This window comes from Melospiza georgiana, chromosome 1 (assembly GCF_028018845.1).
Source record: "Melospiza georgiana isolate bMelGeo1 chromosome 1, bMelGeo1.pri, whole genome shotgun sequence".
NCBI classification, from domain to species: domain Eukaryota; kingdom Metazoa; phylum Chordata; class Aves; order Passeriformes; family Passerellidae; genus Melospiza; species Melospiza georgiana.
Window position 1 is genome coordinate 84,260,344 of NC_080430.1, and position 24,678 is coordinate 84,285,021.

At 38.9% G+C, this 24,678-nt stretch overlaps 2 protein-coding genes across 2 annotated transcripts in view; one reads left to right on the top strand and one right to left on the bottom strand.

Annotated features, from left to right (window-relative positions):
* The window catches only part of FASTKD3 (FAST kinase domains 3), a 160,708-nt gene extending 154,052 nt beyond the window's left edge, over nucleotides 1-6,656 (top strand). The window contains exon 8 of the transcript XR_009115676.1: nucleotides 6,646-6,656. The gene's annotated coding sequence lies outside the window, so the exon portion shown is untranslated. The remainder of the gene's footprint in view (nucleotides 1-6,645) is intronic.
* The window catches only part of ADCY2 (adenylate cyclase 2), a 203,165-nt gene that overhangs the window by 128,104 nt on the left and 50,383 nt on the right, over nucleotides 1-24,678 (bottom strand). Inside the window, exon 3 of the mRNA XM_058041991.1 lies at nucleotides 11,090-11,251. Within this exon, the coding sequence (XP_057897974.1) occupies nucleotides 11,090-11,251 (162 nt within the window). The remainder of the gene's footprint in view (nucleotides 1-11,089; nucleotides 11,252-24,678) is intronic.

A 24,678-nucleotide genomic window follows, 5' to 3' on the forward strand; every position in this document is an offset into this window, starting at 1 on the left:
GACCCTGTGACACAAGGCTTCCATTCTGTGGTCTCCCCACACACACAGGCCCATGCACACAGAATGAAGGTTGAGAAGAAGACAGGACAAACAGCGTGGGTAGACAGGACAGCACATGGCCAGATAAGAGTGCCCACCACAGCCTCTTAACACACGGTCAGCTGCTTTTATTGCCTTGTTCATCTATTCTCCCATATTTGTTCCTCCTCCAAACCATTATGATCTCTCCTCTTCCACACTCTGGTTCCTCTCCTAAACATCCCATCCTAAGTCAGCTGAGTGTCCAATTCGCTCTGTTTAGGTTATTGGAGTTCCTCTGTCACTGTTTCCCTGCTCCTTCATATTTTTGCAGATTAGCTTTTAATTCAACATTGAAATAACAGCTGATCCTGTCTAAGAGTCAGTGGAGTTTAGAAAGCACAGACAATGGATGTCAGCCAAGGGCTGAGACAAGGAAAATATCCAAAATATCCAAATCCACTGTGTAGAGACACATTTTTTCCAGACAGGATCAGCTGGCTGCAGCTGCAATGATTATCCCAGTAGTAATACGAGCAGGATTGGAGTCACTGCTGAGGCGGCTCCAGCAGGACTAAAATGGCTCTTCAGCACACCTTCTGCTGCCTGTGGTCTCCTCCTCTCGGAGGAGGGAAAGGGGCAGAAATTTACCATTCAAGATGCATCAGTATCAGTCTCTCATTCAAGACCTGCACCAGGCAATTCAAATGCAGAGCTGGGTTTAACACTGACTGTGCTTAGGAAAAAAAGGGTTGCAGAGTGGGATCTTTATTTGTACTTTGTTCTGACCTTGAACTCTAAGGTTCTATCCTTAAAGGTTACTGACAAAGCCCAGGACTGACAGCACAGGTAGGTCCAGAGAGGACACAGAACATGCTTAAAAAGGTTCCTGCTTGATCCCCCACTGTCCCAGGCAGGCCAGCTCTGCCTGTGTGCAGCCCCAGGACTTGACTCAAGAATATTTTTAGCAAATGCAGCTCAATAGAAGCTGAAATAATATAGTTCAGAGGAAATAACTAGATAATGATTTCAGGGACTATGTGTGCACCATGTGAAAGAGATTCTGAAGTGACGCAGTCAATACCAATAAGAGTAGAATGGGAATCATCTCTGAATTCAGAGATCATTGGTGCAGCATCAATAAACTGAACTGAGGTGAGAAAGTTCCAAATACCCAAGGAAAACATTTACTGTCTAAATGACCGGATAGCAGAAAAATAACTCTATCATTGTTGATGACTGAACAGCAAATAAAGCAAAATGTTAGAGCAAATAACAGAGAACATTATTAAAGGTGCCTCATTACCCACCTTTCAACTTTTCAGTATTCTACTTCTCCTATTTATCAGCATTTATGCTTTTGTCACCATTTTTGCACAGATAATTTAATGTTTCTTCTCTGTCCCCTCCTTTCTGCTTTACTTTCTTTTTTATTGTGGCCATTTCTCCACTTTCAAGACTTTTTGAATTGCTATCCTATGCTTATTTTATTTAAAAAGAAGGGGAAAGAGGGAAGGAGGAAGGCAAGATAAGCCCTAAGGATTTTAACCAACATGACTGCATTTGATGTTATGAACTAAATTAAACATGATAAATGGGTGGATCTAAATAATCTGTTCGGGCAAAAGAACTGGGGTTGGAATGCCACCACTTTGCTGCCCTGCTGGACCCTGAGGACAGCGTCACTACAGCAACAGCCTCTCCGGGTGTCACACAGGGAGAACTCCATCTCCTCTCTCTGCTCCTGCCCGCTGGCCTGTGTGAGCTGGCTGGAGCAGGCAGACCACCTGGGAGCATTGCTCCTTGTCACCATGTCACCATTTGTCCTGTTCTTTCCAGAGGCCAAATTTTAATGACTCACTCCACAGCCCAAGCAGTGTGCGTGCACACGGAGGTCAGCAGCAGTCAGCGCTCAGAGAGCATCAGCAAAACCCCAGCTGACTTCCATCAGAAGCTAACACTATCTCATCACCTACATACCAAAGGAAACAGGATAATTGCACACCTCTTATTTGCATTCAGAGTGTGAAGCTCTCTCACACAAGCTGCTGCAAACCTCCTCAAATAATCCCAACAGTTTTACTAAAAGTACATATGTGAGTAAATGCTCATCAGGACACAGTCTTTTCCTGTCTGAAAATAACCTGAGCAGGATCTCGTGTCTGCATACCTAGGGGCAAAGTGTAGCAAATAAAACTAGTAAATAGGACAGACAAACCTGCTGTAGTTAACCTGAAGAAATGTTACTGTGGCAGAGAGGCTACGAAACTAGGACCATAAAATGTGAGAGAGTATTCAAGACAAAGAAGATTGTTTAAGTGGCCATTAGAAATCTTTTAAATGAAAAATTTTCTTCACAGCAAAGCTTAAATTTATCTCTTTGGAGCAAAACTCAGTTTTGCCTTCTAAAACAAAGAACTCAGAATCTCATGCTTCAGAATCTGACCTTCTCATTTGCATTCATCAATGTTGCAATAAATTTCCCCAGTTTAAAACTGACTAATGAACTTTCAAGTCCTTCTTTTCATCCTCTTCTGCAGCAGCACATAGTGGCAACAACTGTTTGAACAAGAGGCACTGGGATCTTGAGTAACTGGTATTTTGCATGCATCAAAAGCAAAACATCTGCTGGAGTCCTTTAGGGTGATTTTTCTCCTTTAGCGTGTTTGTTTCCTGTCCTGCTGAGTCTTCCATCAATGATGGCCTATCAGCCTTAGCTCCTTAGCTCGGGGCATCCACCAGCATTTGAATCTTCTGTAGATGTATGCTATTTCAGCATTGGTAGGTCTCAATTATTTGTTAAAAGACTAAAGGACTTAGGAATAACCGTGCTATTGTATATCCAAAGACATGGAAGCTGGCCTAAGGTTCAGAGGCAGACAGATCTCTGCACACCTTTGTCTTTTCAGAGTAGCATAAGTGTTTTCACACAGCCTGAACTCCCAAAGCCTGTGGACCTGAGCTAACCTGGGACAGAGACAGCTTGCTTACTTCAGACCTGTGTTCTTGTGGCTTCTGAGCTGATGGACTGCCATACATCTGGGAGAAAATATATCCTCAAAGGAACAAAGAAAACAAAACTGCAAATAGATTCATGAACATAACTTTATGTCTGATAAACTACAGCCTTTGCTGTTTGCATACTGCTGCAATCAGAGTTGTAACTCATAGCCCCACTCAGAAACAGGTAGGAGCTAGCAGAGTCCAGGCAGGTGACCTTTGCAGCAAATATGCAGCATACAGTCTTTAGTATACCCAGAAACAGTTCTAAACTGATGGCAGATAAACATAATTTATTACACACAACTAGAGAGAGGCACAGGAGAGACACAATTTCTTCTCAGGCCCACAAATGACAAATGATGATGCCACTCACTGGGTGTGTAGGAATACATATACCTTGAGAGGGGAAAGAATATGCAGTGCAATTTCCAGAGGTGCAATCCCCGTGAAGAATTAGGAATTGAAGGATTCACAGAATCATAGATTCATCAAGGCTGGAAGAGACCTACAAGATCATCCAGTCCAACTGGCAGTCCACTCAGCACTACCACTGTAGCCCTAATCCACTAAACAATATCACCCAGCACCAGATCCAGGTTTACTTCAAGGTTTGCAGGCGATGTCCTCCAGCTGTACCTCTGCTGTTAAGCCAAAGTGGAAGGCAGTTCTCAATTCTCTGATCATTGCTTCTGTATAGCTGATACCTTGCTCACTAGCACCATTTTGATCTGGGCAAAGCAGTATTTTCCCAGAGTCTTGGCATGTCTTAGAGGACAGAATATGTCAGGAGTGTTTTGGAAGAAGCTGACACCTGACCATCGTGTTTGGAGAAGGGAAAAGGGGAGAGAGTTTAGGCAGGTAAAGAAAAGCTGTGCTACCAGCTCCAGGGCCAGGAACAGCTCCCCTTTTATCAGTAGCACAGCTGCAGCTGCTAAGAAAAAAACCTAAAACGTGGCAGAAGTTTACCTCCTTTGCTCCTGGCTTCCACATGCTTATCTGGGAGCATAAACTGATTCCATCACAGGACCTACAAGATGGGCACTCGGAGGCTGCAGTTAAGGCAGTTGTGCAGCCAACACATGGGGAAGTGCGCTGAACGAAACAAGGACTACTCAGGGACTTGTATGAACATGCACTGACATTTGCACAGGAGTGCAAATTTTGGAAGATGATTGGAAGAGGAATACTTCTACTTAGCACTGACGGATGGCAGGGGCTCCAATGACAAATAGAAAGATCACATGCTACAGCAGGCACCTACAAAGAGATGGGGTCTTGAACCACTGCAAGGGGGATTCTGACTCACCAAAGTCTTCTCTACACAACAACAGGTGTTTGGGCTCCCGATCCATATTTTATATTGCACTAGAAGTGGCTGACAGGATGATATGCATTCACATATTGATAGGGAAAGCTATTTTTCTTCTACAGAATTCTTCCAAATGATATGTAGAGCTATACGGTAATTCTTTGAGTACATGAAATGACAAAGCATCATGCCTAGAGTGAGTATCATTCACAGAATTAAGTGTTCCAGCTGCAATACGAAAAGAACTAACTCACAACAAATTTAACAAAAAATACCAATCTGTAAAAGTAATATGTAACTGAAAAGGCTGGCCAGCATCTGTGAAAACAGAAGGAAATCAGCAAAACTAACCCAGATGAAGTAACTAATATTCTTTACCCAAGAAAAATTATCTGGATGGACAGTATTACCAAATTCTGAATTCAGGGGTTTAACCTTTTACTGGTCAGTTATATACATTAAAGTCATCTCTAGAAGGATCTGGAGTACAACCCCCTTGCCAAAAGTATGTTGTATAGGTGACAGTTTATTTGCTGCTTGAGCCTAGAAGTACTGGAATTTCCTAATATGTTTTAATTTTTTTACAGTTTTGGCAGTATAGTAGCCTCAAGGTTGAGCATTCTGACACAGACATTTTATAATTTCAAGGACAGACTGAAAGACTAGGAGTTTGTTCAGCAAATTAATTTATATTTTGGAAAATTAAAAATTGCTACAAGAAATTGTCATTTTTAGAACACGAAAAGCTAAAGTAGTATGAAAGTGATAAACAAATATTCACTGCTGATCTGCTGATATAAATATTATTGTAAATAAAGTTAACACAAATGTCAATCTAATCCTTTCAGTAAAGCTTAAGAATAAATGCTAACTAGAGCTATTTGAGAACTCACGCAGATATTTCCACGACTTAAAAAAAAAAAGAAGCATTTATCATTTATCTTCTGTACTTTGATGATTTTCTACACATCTCACCAGGACTACTTTCTATGCATTTCTTAGATGCTGACTTTGGGCTGCAGGTAAAAGGTGCTTTTGAAAACCCACGTGGCCACCTGCACACGATTTCATTTCACAATACAATTCTAGGACTTTGCTGAACCTTCCATCACACTAAGTATTACAGATCTTCCCTTTACAGCTTCAGGGACTTTTTGGAAGACATTCATATTCTGTGTTTATGTTTAAATACTCTGAAATGCAATTATACATTCTCCTACGTATCTATACTCTTGTAGGCAAGTGGCCTCTTCATAAGCACATCCAAACTGCACAGATTATCTTAAAGAATGAGTGAAACACAAAGTACATCTGCTGATGGTGAAAATTAGTTAAAAACCCACAGCAGATGGCCTTTCAATATCTGCCTAGATAAAGTATAGAATCAAGAATAAAAAAAAAGTGCAATAATGAGAAATACGCCTGCTGCATTGTGCGATGCAGGACAGAGCCTTGCAGGCTCCCAGCTGCTGCACAATGTGCTAAGCCAGACTGCTGCTGGGCTGGGGAGGGCAGAGGGGAAAAGGCACGAGGTACAGGCCGGTGGCAGCTGCTGCTACAAGGAGTACAAGGAATAGAGCCTCCCTCCTTCCATGGCAGCCACTGCCCTCCACACCTGCAGCAGGAACAACAGCGATTCACCTCGTGAAACCGAGCAGCAGAAAGCAGGAGTTGCTTAAGCTGCTTTACCTTCACAAATAACCCTTCCTCATTTCCCTCAAAGTAAAGGTATTCAAGGAAAAAGGATAAATTCAGCCCTCAGTAAGAGCATTTTGACATTCAGATTGAATGAAGTTCCTATGTGCTTTCAACTTTCACTGTGCAGCTTTACAGCCTCAGGGGTTGTACAGCACTGGATGTACTAAAAGACATGGGCTTTTTTCCCAGACTTTTTTAATAAACATGATTTTTTTCTTGCACTGTGTGATAACAGCATAAACCAATTTCTACTCTATTTCTGAGCCCTAGAGCTGTACATTTTCTTCTTTTATAAGCCAACGAATACTGGTGCTTTTTATTTTTATTTTTCTCCTGTGCCAGTCTATTACATAAAACAGCTTTTGTAAATATCCTCACCTCTTAAATTTACTAAATTAACAGATTAGTTTAAATCAGTGTTCTAAACAAAAGGTACATGCCTTTTACATGATATATTGCAAAAGGCATACACCTTTTGTTTAGAACACTGATTTAAGTGTTGTAAGGCACTTTAGTTCTAAGTTTTTCAGTTTTCTAAACTGAAAAAGGCATATATTGTTAAGATGAAAACCAAAGTTGTCCATCTTTGAAAATGATGCTACACTTCTGATGATGAGCTTTTGGTATAATTTGTTTCAAGATGTGTAGTGATGAAGAAATTGATTTTTTTTTTTAATAAAGCTAATTCCCTTTTTTAGTTCACTCTTGTTTGTTTTTTTTTTTTTTTTTCCTGAATAGGCCATAGCCATTGATTTTTAATTTTGTAAGAGCAGCTTATCTGATGAAAAATACACATCTTGTGGATGAAGCCGTGGAATTTCCCAATACAAACATTTCTGAAAATAAATTTTTCATTTAGCATTTGTTTTTCTTCCATCCCAACAGAATATTATCTTAAGGCTATGAGATCACACAAACAAAGACTTTCATAAAAGTTGTTACAAATTATTTCCTTTTGCTGTATGCATTCCTGAACACAGTCCAAAGCCAATATGAAGTTGAATGTATGCACACATGCATTCTGCCTAGCTATAATTGTGTGCCTTTAAAAGTGACCCCTTTTACAGGGCTGCAAGAAGCCACCAAAAAAATCCTCTAAGGTAAAAAACACTACTTTAGAAATAAAAAAAAAAGTAAAAAAGGAGTTCGTAGTGATTTAGCCAAGGTTTGGAAAACACTTAGACACAGCTCATGAAAAATGATTACAAGAGCACCAATATTGCTTGCTGAGAAAGTAAAACTAAAAGACTAAAATAAAAAATCAGACTCCTCACATAAATCATAGGGGAAAAGAAAAATGGAAGCTTATAGGATGTTCAATTATTTTGGTTACCTCTTTTTTTTAACAGATTAAGAAAAAAAGTACCTCTAATGATAGTATCAAGTCTATTTTAGAGATCAGACTGGCTGACTAGCTGATAGCAGAACAGGAAAAACACAAGTATTTGATTAGAATCTGTTCTGGTTTGGGGGAAAACAGGTTATGTGTTTATAGGAAGAGATGGCAGTTAAATACTTTCCATTCCAGGAATAACTGAAAGGGATGTTAAAGTTGTGAAAGTCTTCTGAGCCAAATGCCTGTACAGAAGAATTAGAGTCCTGTTCTCTTAGAGCAGTCCTGGAGCACACAGAACAACATCCTCTGCTTGGCAGCAGGATTCTCACCTGGAAAGAGGGGGCAGAGTCCCAGATTCCAAACCGTGCGCCTTGTAAAGGTTAGGATTAAAACTCTCAACAGAAAAAAACCCCAAAGCATACATACACAGTCTTTTTTTTTTTTTTTCATAAACTGCGGCTGGAACACAGGAGTCTTTTTCCCCCCTTCCCGGCAGAGCTCCCGCAGCTGTGCAGGGAATTGCCCAGAGGAGCGTGCGGGGAGGCTGAGCCGGATGTCTCACTGTGGCGTTTGTGTCTCGCTGTGCTGATGGGCACAGCAGCACACTGACCCCTTTGTACCCCTGGCCCCTGTTAGAGCCGGTCCCTATTAGCATTTGGCACGGCTGCGGCTGCTCCTGGCACGCTCCTGCGAAGGCAAATGCCCACGCTGCAAGAAAGATGTTGACGAAGCACAAGTGAGGACTCAAAGAACAACTGTGAAAGTGATGGAAGGCTTAGCTAGCGCAAAAGCAGGCAACTCGTTTATTTTACTGACAAAAAGGTTATGAGGCAAATTCATGATAGTCTACAAGCACTCCCATGGAAGGAACAGAAATTGGATCCTGTTGGGTCTGTCAGCCTACCGGCCAGAAAAATGAGATCCAGAAGCTGCATGACAAGGCTAGACTAATTCCTAATACTAAAGATGAACAGAATTCTAACAGTGGCGCTCAACAGCCATGGAAAAAATATGAAGGCTTATGGAAGCGCATCTCCATCATTCCCGAAGTTTAAACCAAGGTGTGTTCCCTCTCTCCGAGACATGTAGATCAAACAGAGACTACTTCATGCAACCAGCACAGTCTGTTGAAGAATCCTTCTTAACCCAGCAGGAGGCTTCATCTCAGCATCTGTAATTGCAACAGACCCTGGATCAAGAGCACCCTAAGCTTTACAGCTTTAAGGAAGCCACTTTTTTGATGTAAAATCTTGCAGAGGATAACAAGGGAATGACAAAACCAGTCAGACAGGCTCTGCCAGATTTCAAAATGAGCAGATGCTTCGGGACATCGATTTTTCTCTCATACACTGAAGGTATGATTAACTTCTGAAGTGCTATGGGATGCCAATCAGTCACTGAAAGATGCTGAGAAACTGAAGAAGGTCCAGCAAAGGCCTATCAAACACATTACAAGGCAGGAGAACCTGACATGAGAAGACTGAAAGATGGTTGTTCAGTCAAGAGAAAGCTCAGAGAAGATACAATGGAAGTCTCAAAACATAGGAAGCAATTGTAAGGAAGACGCAGGTATTCTCTACTGAAGGATGTTTGCTACATATACAAGATATAAATATATATACAAGAAACAATATATATAAGATATATATACTATAATATCCTATATGAACCTAAGGTACATCATTGACAAATGGTATTTCTCTTTTTAGTGCCATCAGTATCTCTGGCCTAAGCCCTTATTTGTCCTCTCAATTTTCAAATCAGACACTTTTTGCTTACACTCCAAAGTATAAACAATAGTAATCTAAAAATGTACAGAGGGCAAATGAAATGGAATTAGGGAGCATCATTCAGTTCTTCCCACAAATTCACAAGAATGCAGTGCACTCGGTACCTCCAATAACTGCCAAGCTATTCATAACACTTAGCACATTTTACAAAGACAGAATAGAAAACTAGGAACAACGCAGAAACTAAACATTCTTAACACATTTACAAACAGTGGAAAGACTGCCACTCTTTCTGAATGAAACAGGAAGTTAAAGAAGAGATGAAAGACAATAGTTTTGCCTCACAGACTGTGATTCATTTGTTTTGATTCTGTAGAGGCGATGTGTCTAAAAATACAACATCTTCTGAAAGTATTCTTTTCGATATACCAAATGTTAATGGTCTAGAGAGGCAAGAAAAACAAATATTTTTTGCAAACGGCAACTTTAACCCAAAACAATTTTAGAAGAGTGGCAAACATTAATACTGCTTTAGCAGTGTATAAATGCCCAGAATAAAAGTCATAGGTTAACAAAAAACTGAAGAGTAATATTCTCCCTGATTTTTTCCACTACAAATATCAATAACTGTATTACTGAATTATTTAAATACTATATTAACTGCAGATGACCACAGTTCTTGCTTAATATACAGCATAACTTCACAACCTTCACAACAAGACACTCAACTAATCCAAATCAGGAAGGGAAAAGCAATAATTGCTTGCTCATAATTTAAAATTTCTACAGAGAGTTACATCTCAGAACACATGTTGTTCACCAAACTTCAATTTCAGTATTCCATAGAACACATTCCTGAAGCCATAACTGGAAATAAAATGTATTTTCCTGAAAAACAAATCACAAGGCAGGACATTTGTGTAAAATCACTTTGAGGCATAGTGTTTCTCAAAGTAAGCCATAAGTATCTCAAAAGGTAAGTCAAAACTATTATTTGCTTTGTTCTTAATGCTACTCATAATAAATAGTATAACGTCTGTCTTTCTTGTTCTATTAGTATGTTTATAAAAATGTGTTTAAAGATTCGGTATCATTTTGATGCACAAGTTAAAATAAATCTGTTTCCTTAACATGGCATAACTATACTAAAAAACCAAACATGTCTTTGTTTTTCAGAATGAAATCCTATGTTTTCCTTAAAAAATACGCATTTCTATCAATGTCTGCTGGGATCTTCACAGCACTACAACAAAAACTGTAATAATTCACCATTTAAATATCTTCTGTAAAAGAGTAAAGAAAAACAACTCCTAATATTTGGATTTGTACAAATTATTAATCTGCAGGATCATGTGGTGCATTATCAAAGTTGAGTTACAATCTAAGACACAACTGCAAACACAGATGGGTTCCCAAAATGTCATGGAGTCTGGAGCCAGCCAGACTCATTCAATCATTGGGACCAATCAGGATGAGGCAGTAAAATTCCTATCAAGGGTTGAGAACTACAGAAGGAGGGCAAGACCTAGAGCAGACTTGTAGAGTACAACGTCTTCACAGCAGAAATTTAACCCTGCTGACTTGAGCATATTCAAAGGAACAAAGTCAAAGATAACATTTTGCTACTTGGAAAAATCCTTGGTGTTGGAAGTAAGGCCTTAATGAGGTAAGGAGATGAACAACATTCTTTACAAACCAGAGGGGTAGGGCACCTAGCACAGTACAGCTGCATCACATACTTTTTCAAGCAATTTCATTTTCCACATTGGTAAGTGCTACATGGCTGTAGATTCCACCACTTTCATGTGTAATTCAGGAGGACATAACATTAATGACACCCTCATTATGATAAAGTGCATTATCCATGAATTAGCAATTCAGAAATCAAGACAGAAGTAAGTTTGTACTCCCAAGCACCCACCAAGGCACTCCTGGCTCATGAACCAGGCAACTCAACGCACAGGTAATCAATCATTAACTGCAGAGAGCACCTACCTGCCAGACCAAGTGCTCCTTCACATCGGCTGTACCTGACAGACAGACGCTCAGCACGATCGTGTGGGACGCAGAGGTCACCACGCTGGCAACTATGGCGTCCCTCATGTTGAAGGGCAGCATGGTGTACACCACGAAAATGATGAACAAGAAGAACGATACCTGGGCAAGACACCAAGACAAAAAAAAAGAGGAAGCATGTCAAATTCACTTTGGAATAAGATTTTTATAAATAGCATTTAATTTTGAACTGTCTTCAGCATAAAGTTACACACCAGCTTTTCATAAGGAAGTCATTGCTAAACACTGAAAAAATGGAAGAATTCCTAAACAGAGTGTTGGAAAATTTACATTCTATTAGATTTAAGAAGTGTGGTCTCAAGATACTAAGTCATGGCTTCAGACCTACAGCATACTCCAAACTTTTCAAATTTTACTCCAAATTTCTATTTTCAAAATTTTATTAATACTCTATTTACAAGTAAAGGGTTATCCCAGGACTAGTGAATTCTGATTATGACCTGCATTACAAAACAATCTGCCAAACTCCTCACAGAGCCTTAATTTCAATACAGGAAGATTTTGTACATCCTGGTGAACTAAAAATTCACAGTATAATATACATGACATTATGCAAAAGAAAAAAAAAAAAAAAAGCTCAAGTTGAGCCAAGAAATTTGATTTAACAAGATGGTATTTCATGAGTATCTACATGACCTACGTCAAATTCCATAAAATCACTACATTTTAAAGTAGTATATTTATTTAGTCATGAAAAACAGCTTCAGAAAATCACAGTCCATATGCAGAATCTCCTGTCAGCTTCTTTTAAAGGGTACTAGTGTCCAAACTGACCTTATGGAACAAATGTACAGCCCAACCCATAACAGCAAAAGGGATTCCTTTGCTATACATAGGAAATATATAATGGATGCTGTGCTTATGCTCCAAACACCACCACACATTTGAGAAAATGTAACTAGATTTGGGACACACATTTTGCACACATAAGTAAGTAGACGACTCTGAAAACGTGCCAGGTGGTACATGATAATATCACCATGGAAGGCTTTCCACCAGTTTGAGTTGCAAGCCTATTCACCATGCAGCAGTTGCACACACACAGGACAGAGCACAGAGAGCTCCCAGGCAGGTATGAGCAAGAGGAATTTGCTGCTCACTTCCCTTAGTGTCAGTCTGCATTCTTCACACCTGCATGTGACAACTCCATAGTCAAAACTGAAGTCTTAGGTATGTGCCCTGTAGGACAGTGGAGGCATTCTTTTCCATCATGGGGACAGAACCAGATGGAGAAGATGTCCACTTCTGTTATCCATCCATCTTTCTCCACTCCCTTCATTAAGATCAATCCAGCTTCTTCCTGATCTCTCATACCCTCTTCAATGCTGCCAGCTCTCCCATATACTCAAAAGTCAAATAGTTCAAAGGCATGAAATGAAAGAGAACTACAAAGGAAATGAGGGATAACAAGAAAATACAGCAAGAAAAAGGCAAAGCAAAAGCTTTGCTTCTCCACTCTTCCAATCTACCAACAGATATCGCAAGAAAAAAAAAGTGTTTGATTCCTGGTTGCTTTCAGTCCTTCCTAAAAGTTTTCACAGTGATCAGATGTTGATAAAACCAACAGCAAGGAAAAGGGTGTACAAAGTTGGTCTAGTAAGAGAAAGGCTATGCCAGTATGATGTTTTAAAACTGTCCAGGCTGAGGAAAAATCAATTATGATACTGACAGAACCAACTGGGAGTCTTAAAACTTGGAAAAGGTCTGGAAAGGTCTGGCAGGCTAGAAAAGAGAAACATAGCACCTGTTTTTGAAAGGCTGGGAAAACAGGTGAAGCTCATCAGTTTCACTTAAATTCCCACAGAAGTAACAGACAATAATAATGCATAAGTAAGAGTCCCAAAAGTTAAGAAAAACATAGGTGACAGCAAATGTGATTTTGCTGACAAGAAATCCTGTTAAAGGAATTACATCTTCTGTCATGAAAACAGGCATCAGTATAGGGGGAAACCCAAATAATGAGCTAGGCAGCAACAAGGGATGTAAAAGGCCCTCTAATACAGGTGTAAGATAAACAGATGCCAAAGGCAAAATATCCTTCTAGCCTGTAAGACCAGCTGCTTAAAATGTTTCCAGTTAAAGGCCAGGCTGGATGAGCCCCTGAGAAACCTCATCTGGAAGAAGGTTGCCCTTCCCATGGCAGAGGAGTGGGAAGTAGATGAACTTTAGGTTTCCTCGAACCCAAACAATTTTGTGATTTTATTATTAAAAAATAGTTTGAAGAAGAATCCCAGACCTAAGTCCTGGAAGAAGGATTTCAAACAGCCCCATTCTCAGTGATTTTTCAGGTAAACAAGATTTTGTTGTTTCCAAGTTTAACTTTCTCATTGCCTATGTGGTATTCACATATGTGTGAAAACTTAATTATTAGAAAATAAAACATCATTCTTCTTTAACTGGTTTGTCTCAAATAAATATAACTTGCATATTTTTTGATATCTGACTTTGTAGCCAAACCAAAGGATCCACTCCATCTGTGTGGTCCATGCTAAGTATTCTTCCAAACTTACAAGTGGATGTAGGACAGAATATGATGCTGTTGCTTTTCAACTTTGATATGAAACAGACTACTAAGCATGTGAGCAACATTTTGACATTTTGCAATGCTTCTAGTGATATCAGCTGTATCAGCTCCAAATTCCTTGTACATCTGTAAACAACTGTTTTATAAATTACCTCACTGCTTTCCTTGGTCAAAATAAATGGATAATTTCAACATTCAGCAACTACAAACAGAGAACACTTTTAAGAGGTACAGCCCCTCTTGACATTACATATTCAAATAGGCTGGGTTGCAGAGGAACTGTGTCAAAGAACACTTGATTTAAAAAAAATTGACCTGGCAATTCTTATATTTGCATATATTTGCAGTTTTGAAAGTCAGTATGAGAATGCTGCTGCAAAGCAGGACACCTATCAGTCATGCTAAGGCAGAAATTCTCCTCTAAAATACACGTAGGAAATGGCATCTATCAATAGCTCCTTAATTCTCTGTCAAACTGCTTTTCCCCTATTTCTAGTAGTAATCTAATGACCTAAGAGAGATCCTTTTATCACAGAGGTTGCTTTTTCATTTCACAATGGCTGAAGAGTGTTTTCCCCATCTTTCTCAAATAAGATGCTTCTACCCTTCATCTTGATCGCAGACATACATAGTATGTAAGACTTGGGACATTTCAACATATTTCAAAATGCCAGTGTATTTAAGTTTAATATTGTAGAAGTTAACACACAGAGGCTTTTGAGCAGGTAGAAAGAGGAACAGACTTCTTGGTCTGAATCACAGTCTGCAGAATGGTCAATGGCCCTTTACCATCCATGGCCCTTTCCATTATCATCTTGTAAGAACTGGCAGAATACTGCTGATAACAACGTGAACAAGCAGTGATGCCAAGCTCCGAAAGACCCCTCTATCTCACTGCAAGACTTGCTAATGTCAATGATCACAGCATGCCTGCACTTGGTGTGTGTTCCTGTCAGTCATCACAGTATTCATTTACAGTGCACTATTTTTGACACTATTAACAGTAGCCTGTGCCACCAAACTGTGCCACAATCACAAGGCCTGCCACTGTTATGTTGGAAGCAGTCTTTCATGTGGGTCATCACTACGACTGCCTAGTTGAATCATGCTTTTTGTCCTGATCTGAACTTACATTGCTTTAGGAATTTGATTCTCAGATACTTTCTCTATGAGTTTATGTTATCCATACCTTGGAGATGGGAGTGCTTGAGCAGTGATGGTTTGCATCACAGCATGTAGCATTCACTTTTGGTTAACACTAGTGCAACATTTTACACACAAGCATGTGGTTTTCCCGCTTTGATTGAGGGTTATCCAGGACTCTGGCCCATCACTCTTGACTGTCAGAGCTTAGCAAAATCTGAGTGGGTTTGCTGCTCTCTGTATTTCTTCCCCCATACCTCAGCAGGGCCACATTGTCATCTACTATGTAAGCAGCTCCTTTCCACGGATTTAAAGGACGGCGCACTGCTGTAGTGTAGCTGCCTGGATGGGCATGTAACAGATGATTTTCCTGCAGATTTTGTGCACCTGCTTTCAGAAGGGCAGCAAAAGTTCACATACAGATTACTGCAGTGATGTCACTGGAGCGAGCTGGACACAAAATAGTAAAATGACACCAAGGTGTGAGATATGATGATCATGAACCCTTTCAAAATCTCATTCTTGTCACAGAACGCAATACAACTATGACTAAACATCTTCAGCATTCAGAATGGAAACATTCAGGCTGCACAAGATAGAGAAGCAGATCCTTCTTTAAGTTAAACCCATTCTGAGCATTTTTCATGTTGGCATTTTGTCCCAGCACCTCTAGATGTACATTGGCTATGACAGCCTTTAGTCTCTTCTGTTGACTGTCAGCTCGGAGAACTGGTATGAGGCTGATAATATTTGGTGCTTTGCAGACATTGCTACTGGAAATGCCACTAGTTTGGATTGATAACACGCACTACAGTGGACCCAAGCCATGAATCCAAGCTGGTTTTTGTGGACACAACCCGTTCTGAAACACCTTGTCTCCCATGTGTCACCAGTTTCTACTCCTCAGTGGGGTTGTCTTGACTGTAAAGAGTACATGGAGTAGAAATTTTAACATATTTTACAAATTAAAATTGTCTTTCCTGGCACACAGGGTAACACAGGGGATGTTGCTTTGGCACTGAGAACAACTGTAAAAAAGATACTAATCATTCATTTTATACAAATTATGTTCCAACAATGACTCACAATTTCCCACCTAGACAGCCTTTTTAACACTGTGTTAAGATGGTTAATCATAACAGGCTTGGCATGTGTAAAATTCACTGAAGCTAATGTTACTCTGACCAGAATTTTCCCCTGAGGAGCATGATACCTTGGCACTGAAGCTGGCCTGCAAATTTAAATGTACCATTTCAGCATGAATTAGGGAAAAGCACTTCTTTGGACACAGCCAGCAGTAGTGAGGCTACAGCTAATAAAACATCTCTGTTTCTTTGGGATAACTGCAACAGTGCTGGCTTTTCACTGTATAACCATAATTAAACTGATAAGACTAAAAAAAACTCAAACTAAGTAGCCAGCCCACTACAGGATCACTTTCAGAGGTTTTTCAAGGTCAGCTTCCACATCACTGGGTAAAAGGAGCAAAAATCATCACCTAATTGAAGAATTTTCCCTTGGAAAGATGTTTAGATTCCAGCCACTGATTTCAAATGTTGTCTGTATACCTAATTTCACAGAACATGCCCTAGCTTTTCTAAAGAAATAGCTAGATTCCGTAACATTTGGTAAAACCTACTAATCTTAAAAACTAGTTACAAATACTATGTTTAATACAATGTATGTTTTATGGCATCAGAAGGGTATTTATACAAGCTATAAACTATAGATTAAAATATTTGTGTTGGCAGTGTAAAGGTTGCAAATATGTAACGCTCTTTGCTATTGTAATTCTGAAGTCCAGCCCCCAAATTTCTACCTGGGCAATGTTCAAAGAATAAAACAAGCTACCCACATAAAACAAAAAAATTCAGAGTACAAAAATCAGCTTCTGTTCTGAGTCATCTAAAAAAGGCTAAAATTATGAAAGCATTGGGTAAGTGAAGGTGAAAATGTTCACTAAACCCCGAAACATCAGAAGAAAGGGCACTCAATGGAACTAGAAGGTTGGTTGAAAAAAGGTGAAATTAGCAGATAGTGACCTTCTTGAACTTACACTATCAGGATCAAAAAGATATTAAACCAATTCATGGACACCTTATCCATAAACCAACAATAAAAAAACTGGGGCAGGGAAATGCATCCTCTGATGTCACTAACATGTGGAGGCTGGGCAAGGTACCAAGGAAACTGACCACACAAAGTGATCAGTTTGGCATGCTGCCTTTCAGTAGCAGCTTCTCTTGCAATTCTTGGAGACACATTACTGTGCTAGATGGACCCTGGCCTTTCCCTGCAGGATGTCCTTGTGTTCTGGTGCTAAGAGTCAAAAGTGCTTCAGAGGAAAAGAAAAAGATAAAGCAGTTATGACACAGTACCCTCCCTGACTTTAAAATAAAGCAAGACAATTCAGAAAAAGAACTGAAAGCCCAGCGAGACTATGAATAGAAAGCATTGTAGAACCATTCCCTAGTTAGAAGGGAACTGGTAGAAGAAAGTTGAGTTTTGAGCAACAGGGTAAAACACAAAAAAAGCTGAATATTAATTTGTATAAAAATAATGGTTCCCAAGCGCCTGGTATGTCATAAACCTCAAGAATAAATCAACAAGGAAGATTTGTTTGTGATATACTCCACAAAATCATTTCCAAAATAAATTACTACTTCACTGTTTTTACCAAACATAAAGTTGTATTTTCCAATAATTGTCATAGAAGTAGTAAACAAGTCTGTAAATCATGCCTTGTTCTTGATCATAGAGAACTCTCAAAGTAATAATCCCTTTCTTTTGTGCACAGGTCTGGGTTTAAATGTCATCAGGAAACAGTCATTACAGCCTCTGCCAAAAAATTAACAACCATTAGCAAAATGGGACAGAATAAAAGCAAGTTGATTGCACTAAAATGGATATTTAAAAATAATTTTACAATAAGAGACTTTCAAATGTGTTCCTAAAGTCACATATTAATGTGATAGTAAGATGAAAGACTCCTGGAAAGGAAGGAAAATTCATATTTGAAATAATCAAGATACCAACTGATTCCATGCTGTCTACTGTGGGATTGGCCTCTGTGTCACAGAACATTTTCTTTCACTCACTGCATGATATTAGTAAGAGAGACATGAGATTTTGAAGGAGTGACCCAAGGAACATCAGCAGTGACCCACCAATTCATAACAATTTTTGGTCCTTCCTGCTACAGAAACAGGAGTCTGAGCTACCATCATCTCTAATAGATTTGAGATTATTCCTGAACACACTCAGAAAGGAAAGAACTTCATTTCTCTTCTCACACCTTGTTTTTACCATCATTCCTTTCCTCACATAATTCTCCTCTTTCTACTGTATCTTTCCACCCTTGTTTCAGCCACATTATAGCCCAAGCAGTCAAGAAGACAGATTTGTTCTGCTGAGCCACTGCTAAATCCCTGTGAGCAGAAAGACAACTTCATAAAGCACCATGTAGCCCAACCATGGCATCTGCTGGCAGTGATTTCACCCTTAACTGAACCAGATGACAATAAGCCATGTCTTTGTTTTCTAGAGTGATGGGACAAGTGAAAACCATCAGAGATAGTGAATTCATTGTTCATCCTTGTTATCTTTCCCTCCTGTGTTTTACTGTGTTAAATATTAAGGTCAGAAACCTAGAATTCCTGCAAGAATTCCAGATCATCACAACAAGCATTTTCTCTAAAAGGGACAGTTGATACCCTCTTTCATGCTATCTTAATAATTTATTTTTTGTTTAATCTAAGGACAGTGATAAAGATATTATAGCATGTTATTAAAACTAAAGCGTTGTCTTTCTATGCCATCATAAGGGTAAAAGCAAATGTATTTAATTCTGGCTAAGACCATGATGCATCCTATTCAGAAGTCTAAACTGCAATTAAATTAACAAATTTTAAAAGTGGGAAGATCTAAATGATTATACAGTGTATGTAAACAGACTCAAGTTCAAAGCAATGAACTCCATTTTCACATGGACTATTAAGGAGGGAATTTTACAACACCCAAGTACTATACCTCAAATTTTAAGGTAGTTTAATATGAATATACATTAGAAACATTTTCAGAGTTTCTATGAAGAGATATATACAACTATTAAAGAAATCTAAAATACATAAAAACTTAATCAAGTTAGAAAAGTTGTGAAAATCCATGTTAAGATATGCATGCTCACACATACATAGAAAATATGACCAACAACAGCAATAATTTAAAGTAAAAAATCAAATGAGCTACTACCACAGAAGAAGAATATGCCACACGTCAGGAGATCCAAGGAGTTTTTTCTACATGTTAGACATAAAAGAAGCCAAACAGTGAATTTTATCAACTATTGTAAGAGAAAGTAAAACTCCAAATTCCAACAAAAGAAAAGCAGGACAATCAAATAAATATGCTTGTTCTCTATCAAGGTAAAAAAAAAAAAGGATATGCTTACATCATGCTAAACAATAATTATGATACATTTTTATGCTCCAAAATATTATCTCACAAGTGTATAAAGCCACAGATATTAATGCTGAGATATTTTGGAACAGCAGGTCCAATAAAACATGCTCCAGCCTCTTATAAGAGTTGATGATTATATATATTTATTTTCCCTACTTCCTATACACCAGGCCAGCTCCAGAGAACTGAGATAAAATTAAATTGGTAAAAGGAAAAAGTAGGAAGTAAGAGCAGACAATAAATGGTCAACTTTTACACTGAGAGGACAGATTCAGAGGACTCAAATTTATTCCACGTCATCCTAAATGTTTTTAAAAAGGAGTGGAACAGTGATGTGGCAATGATTGATGGGAATTTAATATTGTTCAGGGTATTCAATATCAGCAAAACGTGGGAATAGTCGCAGAAGTGACTCACACTGCTGTGACTGGGCCATAGCAGATGAAACCCAACACGATAAATGCAAAATAGGAATGAAGAAAAGAATTTCAACCAAACACTTCCAAAAGTGGGCTTAACCTTAGTTATTACATCCTCTGACAAAGATACAAGACTCACTGTGAATAGCTCTTTGAAAAAATGAATGATAGCAGGGGCTGGCTGAAAGGACAAATAAAAGGACAGCAATTATTAGGAAAAGAATAGAGAATCAAGCATCATGATGACACTGTATGAATCCATGATGTGCACATTTCTTGAATAGTTTGTGCGCTTTTCTCCCCATCTTAAAGAAAAGAAACCATGTTGGTAACAAGCCCCCCCCCCCCCCCCAACATTCTCTCCTCTAGCTGAACAGCCCCAGCTCTCTTATCCTGCCTTCTAATGAAAGATGTTCCAGTTTCTCAGTCATATTTGTGGCTCTTCACTGGACTGACTCACTTGAAACTGTATTGCTTGAGCACTGGGGAGTCCAGGACTGGACCCAGCACTTCAGATTTGATGTCCCCAGTGCCAAGCAGTGAAAAAGGAACACCTTTCTCCACCACCAGGAAGTGCACAGCTCTTCCTAATGGAGCCCAGTGCATGATCACACAACCATGTCCAATGCCACCCAAACCCTGAGGAAGTGTAAGCCCTGACAGACCTGTGCCTCTGCCATACTGACCCACAGGAACATGGCAGCCACCAGAGTCAACCTAACAGCACATTGAGAAGCCTTGCAAATCTGAATTCATTATTGTCAGAGAACCCACCAAGAGCTGTGCTTGAAAATAAAGAAGGAGGTGATGCAGGAGCATAAAGATGGTAACTCTGAGGAGCCATTTCCTTTACAGATCAGAAGCCCTCCTTTCCTTAAGATATTCAATTGTCAGCAAAGGGCAACACTCCCTGGTGAGCTGACATTTGCTGTGGCAGGTGTCAGAATGAAGGGAAAACAACCAGACAGTGATATGGGGTCATGGTTGAGGTATATCTGGTAGAAAAATTTAGATGAGTGAAGTGCCTGAACAAAGAAGACTTCGAGTTCCTTTGCACACACCAATAGTCCCATATAGCAGCTCAAGGCAGAAACTGCTGCAAAAGACAAACATGATAGATTTATATGACTCTGCTTACAAAGATAATAACCTGACAAGATGGTTTTTTTGCAAATTGTGGTTTATTCTAAGCATGTATTTTTAGGCAAAACAGAAAAGAAACAGAAGACATTGCCAAGAAAAGGAGCATCTTGATGACTGTCACGAAATACTGTGACTGTGTACAGAGTGGTAGTAGCACAATGTTAATGGGAATGGAAGGAAACAAATTTCTTCTTTGGGAGAACTGCCAAAATAGGACCTCAATGCCAACATCTCCTTAGTAAAACTCATTAATCTTAGAAACAACATGCCTAGAAGTGTTGTTTCTAAACAAAAAAAGTGGATAAAATCATGTTCAGAGAAACTAAATTGCGAGGGGAAAAAAAATACAGCTTTTAGTTGTCATTAGACTAAAACAGGTTTTTTAGCACTTACTCAAAAATCTGTGTTATTTTCCTGTGACTCCTGCCTTTCCCAAAGACTTTCAAATCATCTGCTAAAACTTTCCCAAAGACTTTAATCCAGGATGAAATTACCACTCTGGCTCTTGCACAATGCCTTTAGGACCTCAGCCTATTGCTCAGAGCATCCTTCCTGCAACCTTGGCTGTTACACCCGTGGGCCATAACATGGGCCAAGCCAACCCAACCAGTGCTGCTGTGCTGGATTGCATGGAAAAGGATTGCCACTGGTGTGGGTATCACCTCTTCTTTCCCCTACCCTTCTCCCCCTCTTCAGCTGTGGGGTTTGGTTTACATGAGGGGACCCAAACACAAATGTGCAGGGATCTCAGCAGCTGCTGACATCAGCGTGTTCCAGGCAGCACTACCAGCATCCCACATGGGAACCCTCATCTGGAGCCTGAACAGCTCCTCAAGAGAACCACACAGCCTCAACAGGGTCAAGCGTCACAGGGAGAGCCACATGCTGAACTAGAGGGGACATGCAGGAAAGGATGTTGATCTGGAGTGCCCCTGATGCTTCTCCTCTCAGATGGCCCCTGGGAAGAGATTGTCTTTTCCTTTTTCTCTCTCTTTCCTACTCTGTTTCTTTTTCCTCACCATTACAGTCAACACATGCCATCAGCTACAAACCCTGCCAATAAATCTTTGTCCATGTGAACTTGTCCTAACATCTTTTACTCAATGTTGTTTTCCCCCTCAACTTCTGGAGTCTATAAGGTGATTTCTAATGCCAGAAATCACTTTTTTCTACATCAGAAAGCAGTCAGATTTTCACTAAGGTGCCAGCCTCCACATGACCATCGGGGACCAACATCCCTAGCAGCCAGGATGCTGCTTCCTTAGGAAGGAGGCAGGGAAAGAGGCAATCCAGGGTCTCTTTTACTCCAGACAAACCTTTCCATAGGGCAAAAGGCACAGCTGTGGGATGCAAAAGTTGAACATCAATGTCAGAATGGACACATGTACCAAATCTAGCAATGATAATGGCAATAAAAATCATCATCACCTCTTCTCCAGTTTTGACGTGTAAAAATTCCATCTATTTTACTCATAACACTCTCCCAAGCAAAACGGAATGAGAGAGAAGATATTCATACATTTATTTTCCATTGCCACATTTTTCAAGCTGCCTTTTTTGAGAACGCTAATCCTTACTAGATTCATGGTATAAATCAAAGCTGTTAATTCTCTTACAGGGATTTAATTTCAATTCAAATTAAAGAAAAAAAGTGGGTAAAATAATTTCATGGCAATTCATAGAAATTTGACCTGTTTTAATAACATAGATAAACCTTCACTTGAGATTCTGTCAGAGGTTTACCCTGTTTTACATAAAGACAGAAAGGAGAAAAAGGATTAAACTGGAAAGACTTTACACAGAAATTGTATGAAGGCTTGAATTTAACCTGACAGACAGGCAGATTCACCATTACCATAAATCATCTCAAACTTCTCTCACTGCCTGCCTCTGTAATGCTCAAGGTCAAATGCTTTCCTCAGCCCAGGTTTTCCACAGTGAGCTTCTTTTCATTATGAATTCAAACTTTTTTCTCATACTGTAGCTGGGTCTTACTCTCCAGATATTTTTGTGGATTTTTTTTTGTTAACAAACGAACATGGAAATAAATCAAAATGATAATATAGATAATGTGAGAAATTCTCAGGTGAATTTCAAACACACACTTTATTATGGAAATGAAAAACATAATACACTAAATAAAACATCATTTCAGTATATAAGCAAATAAATATAGACTGATATTACTTTAATGTAACATCTGTATTTAAAACAATGTTTTGTAAAATTTAAAGTATTTTTGCAATAGAGAGAAGCAGTGAAGTATTTCCTTAAAGTGGGTGATTTTAATCTTTATAATCCTGATTTAAAGGTCAGAGTCCTTCATATTGGAAATACTGCAATTATTTTTATAAAGAGTTCATTGATTTAATGAGTAAGGTAGTCCCAGCTACTCATGAACTAGTGATGTGAGTCCATCTGTAACTCTTAAATGTTGCTGTCTTCTAATTACAAAGAAATTCATTATGTAGCTGTAAGATTAGTTAAATTAATCCCAGTAGGATGAATACAGAGAAAAAGCTATTCCAATCTGTTTTAACAAGCATAGGATTTCATGTCTCACTGCATTGTAAGTATTAAAATTAGTCAACAATTAATTTACATGTTATTTTGCAGAAAGCTCTGCCACTGCTTCCTTGTTTCACACCTTCCATTTTACACTTTTCATGGTACAAAGCTTTTTCTCCTCAAAAGTTTTCAGTGGAACAATTTGTATGGAAGTCTGAATCCCCAAAGTAAAAAAACAAGCATACTCAAAATCCCAGAAAGCATTTCACAACTTCCAAAAGAATCAGAATAGCACCTTTTTACAGTAAAATCTCTCTAGGTAGTGTATACCACACACATCCAGAAAAATTACCTGAATTAAACAAGGAAATATTTAATATATTTCTTCACTTACTAGAACCAGAGCAATTTTAGGTTGGAAGGAGCCTCTGGAGGTCATCCTGTCAAACCACCTGACAGATAATGGTCAAATTGCTTCATATAACGGGCACAAATTTCAATTACTTTATTTTTGTCTACCCAAAACTGTATGTGTTTTTATGGAGTGTGGAATTAATTAAAAGAGACACCAAACAGAGAAATATGACATAAAACTTGAAACTGCTCTTTAATATTCCTTTTCACAGTAGGAAACAGAATTGTATTATCAATAATGACATTCAATTTTACAGGTGAATAGAACAAAGTAATTCCCCTAAAATGAGCAGAATACTTTTAATTTCTGTATTGAAATACCCAATACCCAAACACTATTGAATTCAAACTCCCAAATCCAGTCAAGTTCCCAAACTCAATGTACAAGAAGAACCTGCCAAAAAGAGCCTGTCAAGACAGATGTGCCACAAAATGGCAAAAAATACATGGCCACATTCTGCTTAAAATATCACACAGTCTCACTTAATGGAAGCACACAACTTTGCCCATTAAATAAGATAGCAGGAAAACAAAGGCAGGAATTTGCAGATACTGCTGGGAATGCAATGACAGACACACTGCAACACAATTCTGAAATACAAATGCACTCCTTGCAGTTATTGCAATGATACTGTAGAGATTTTCTCTCCTATTTTGCTGTCTGATTGTTCACATCCACAGAAATAGATGCAAACACAGAGGCAGCCACAGTAACAGAAATGGCTAAAATCTATCTTCCAGCCAATGCTTGTGGATCATAATATAGAAATCAATGGCAATCATGCATGGCATGTATAAGAATACAGTCATACTATGATATTCTCATATATTTCTGAGAAAACTGGCCAACTCCAAGTAAGTGTACTATATCAAATCCAAAGTCACTACTGACCTGA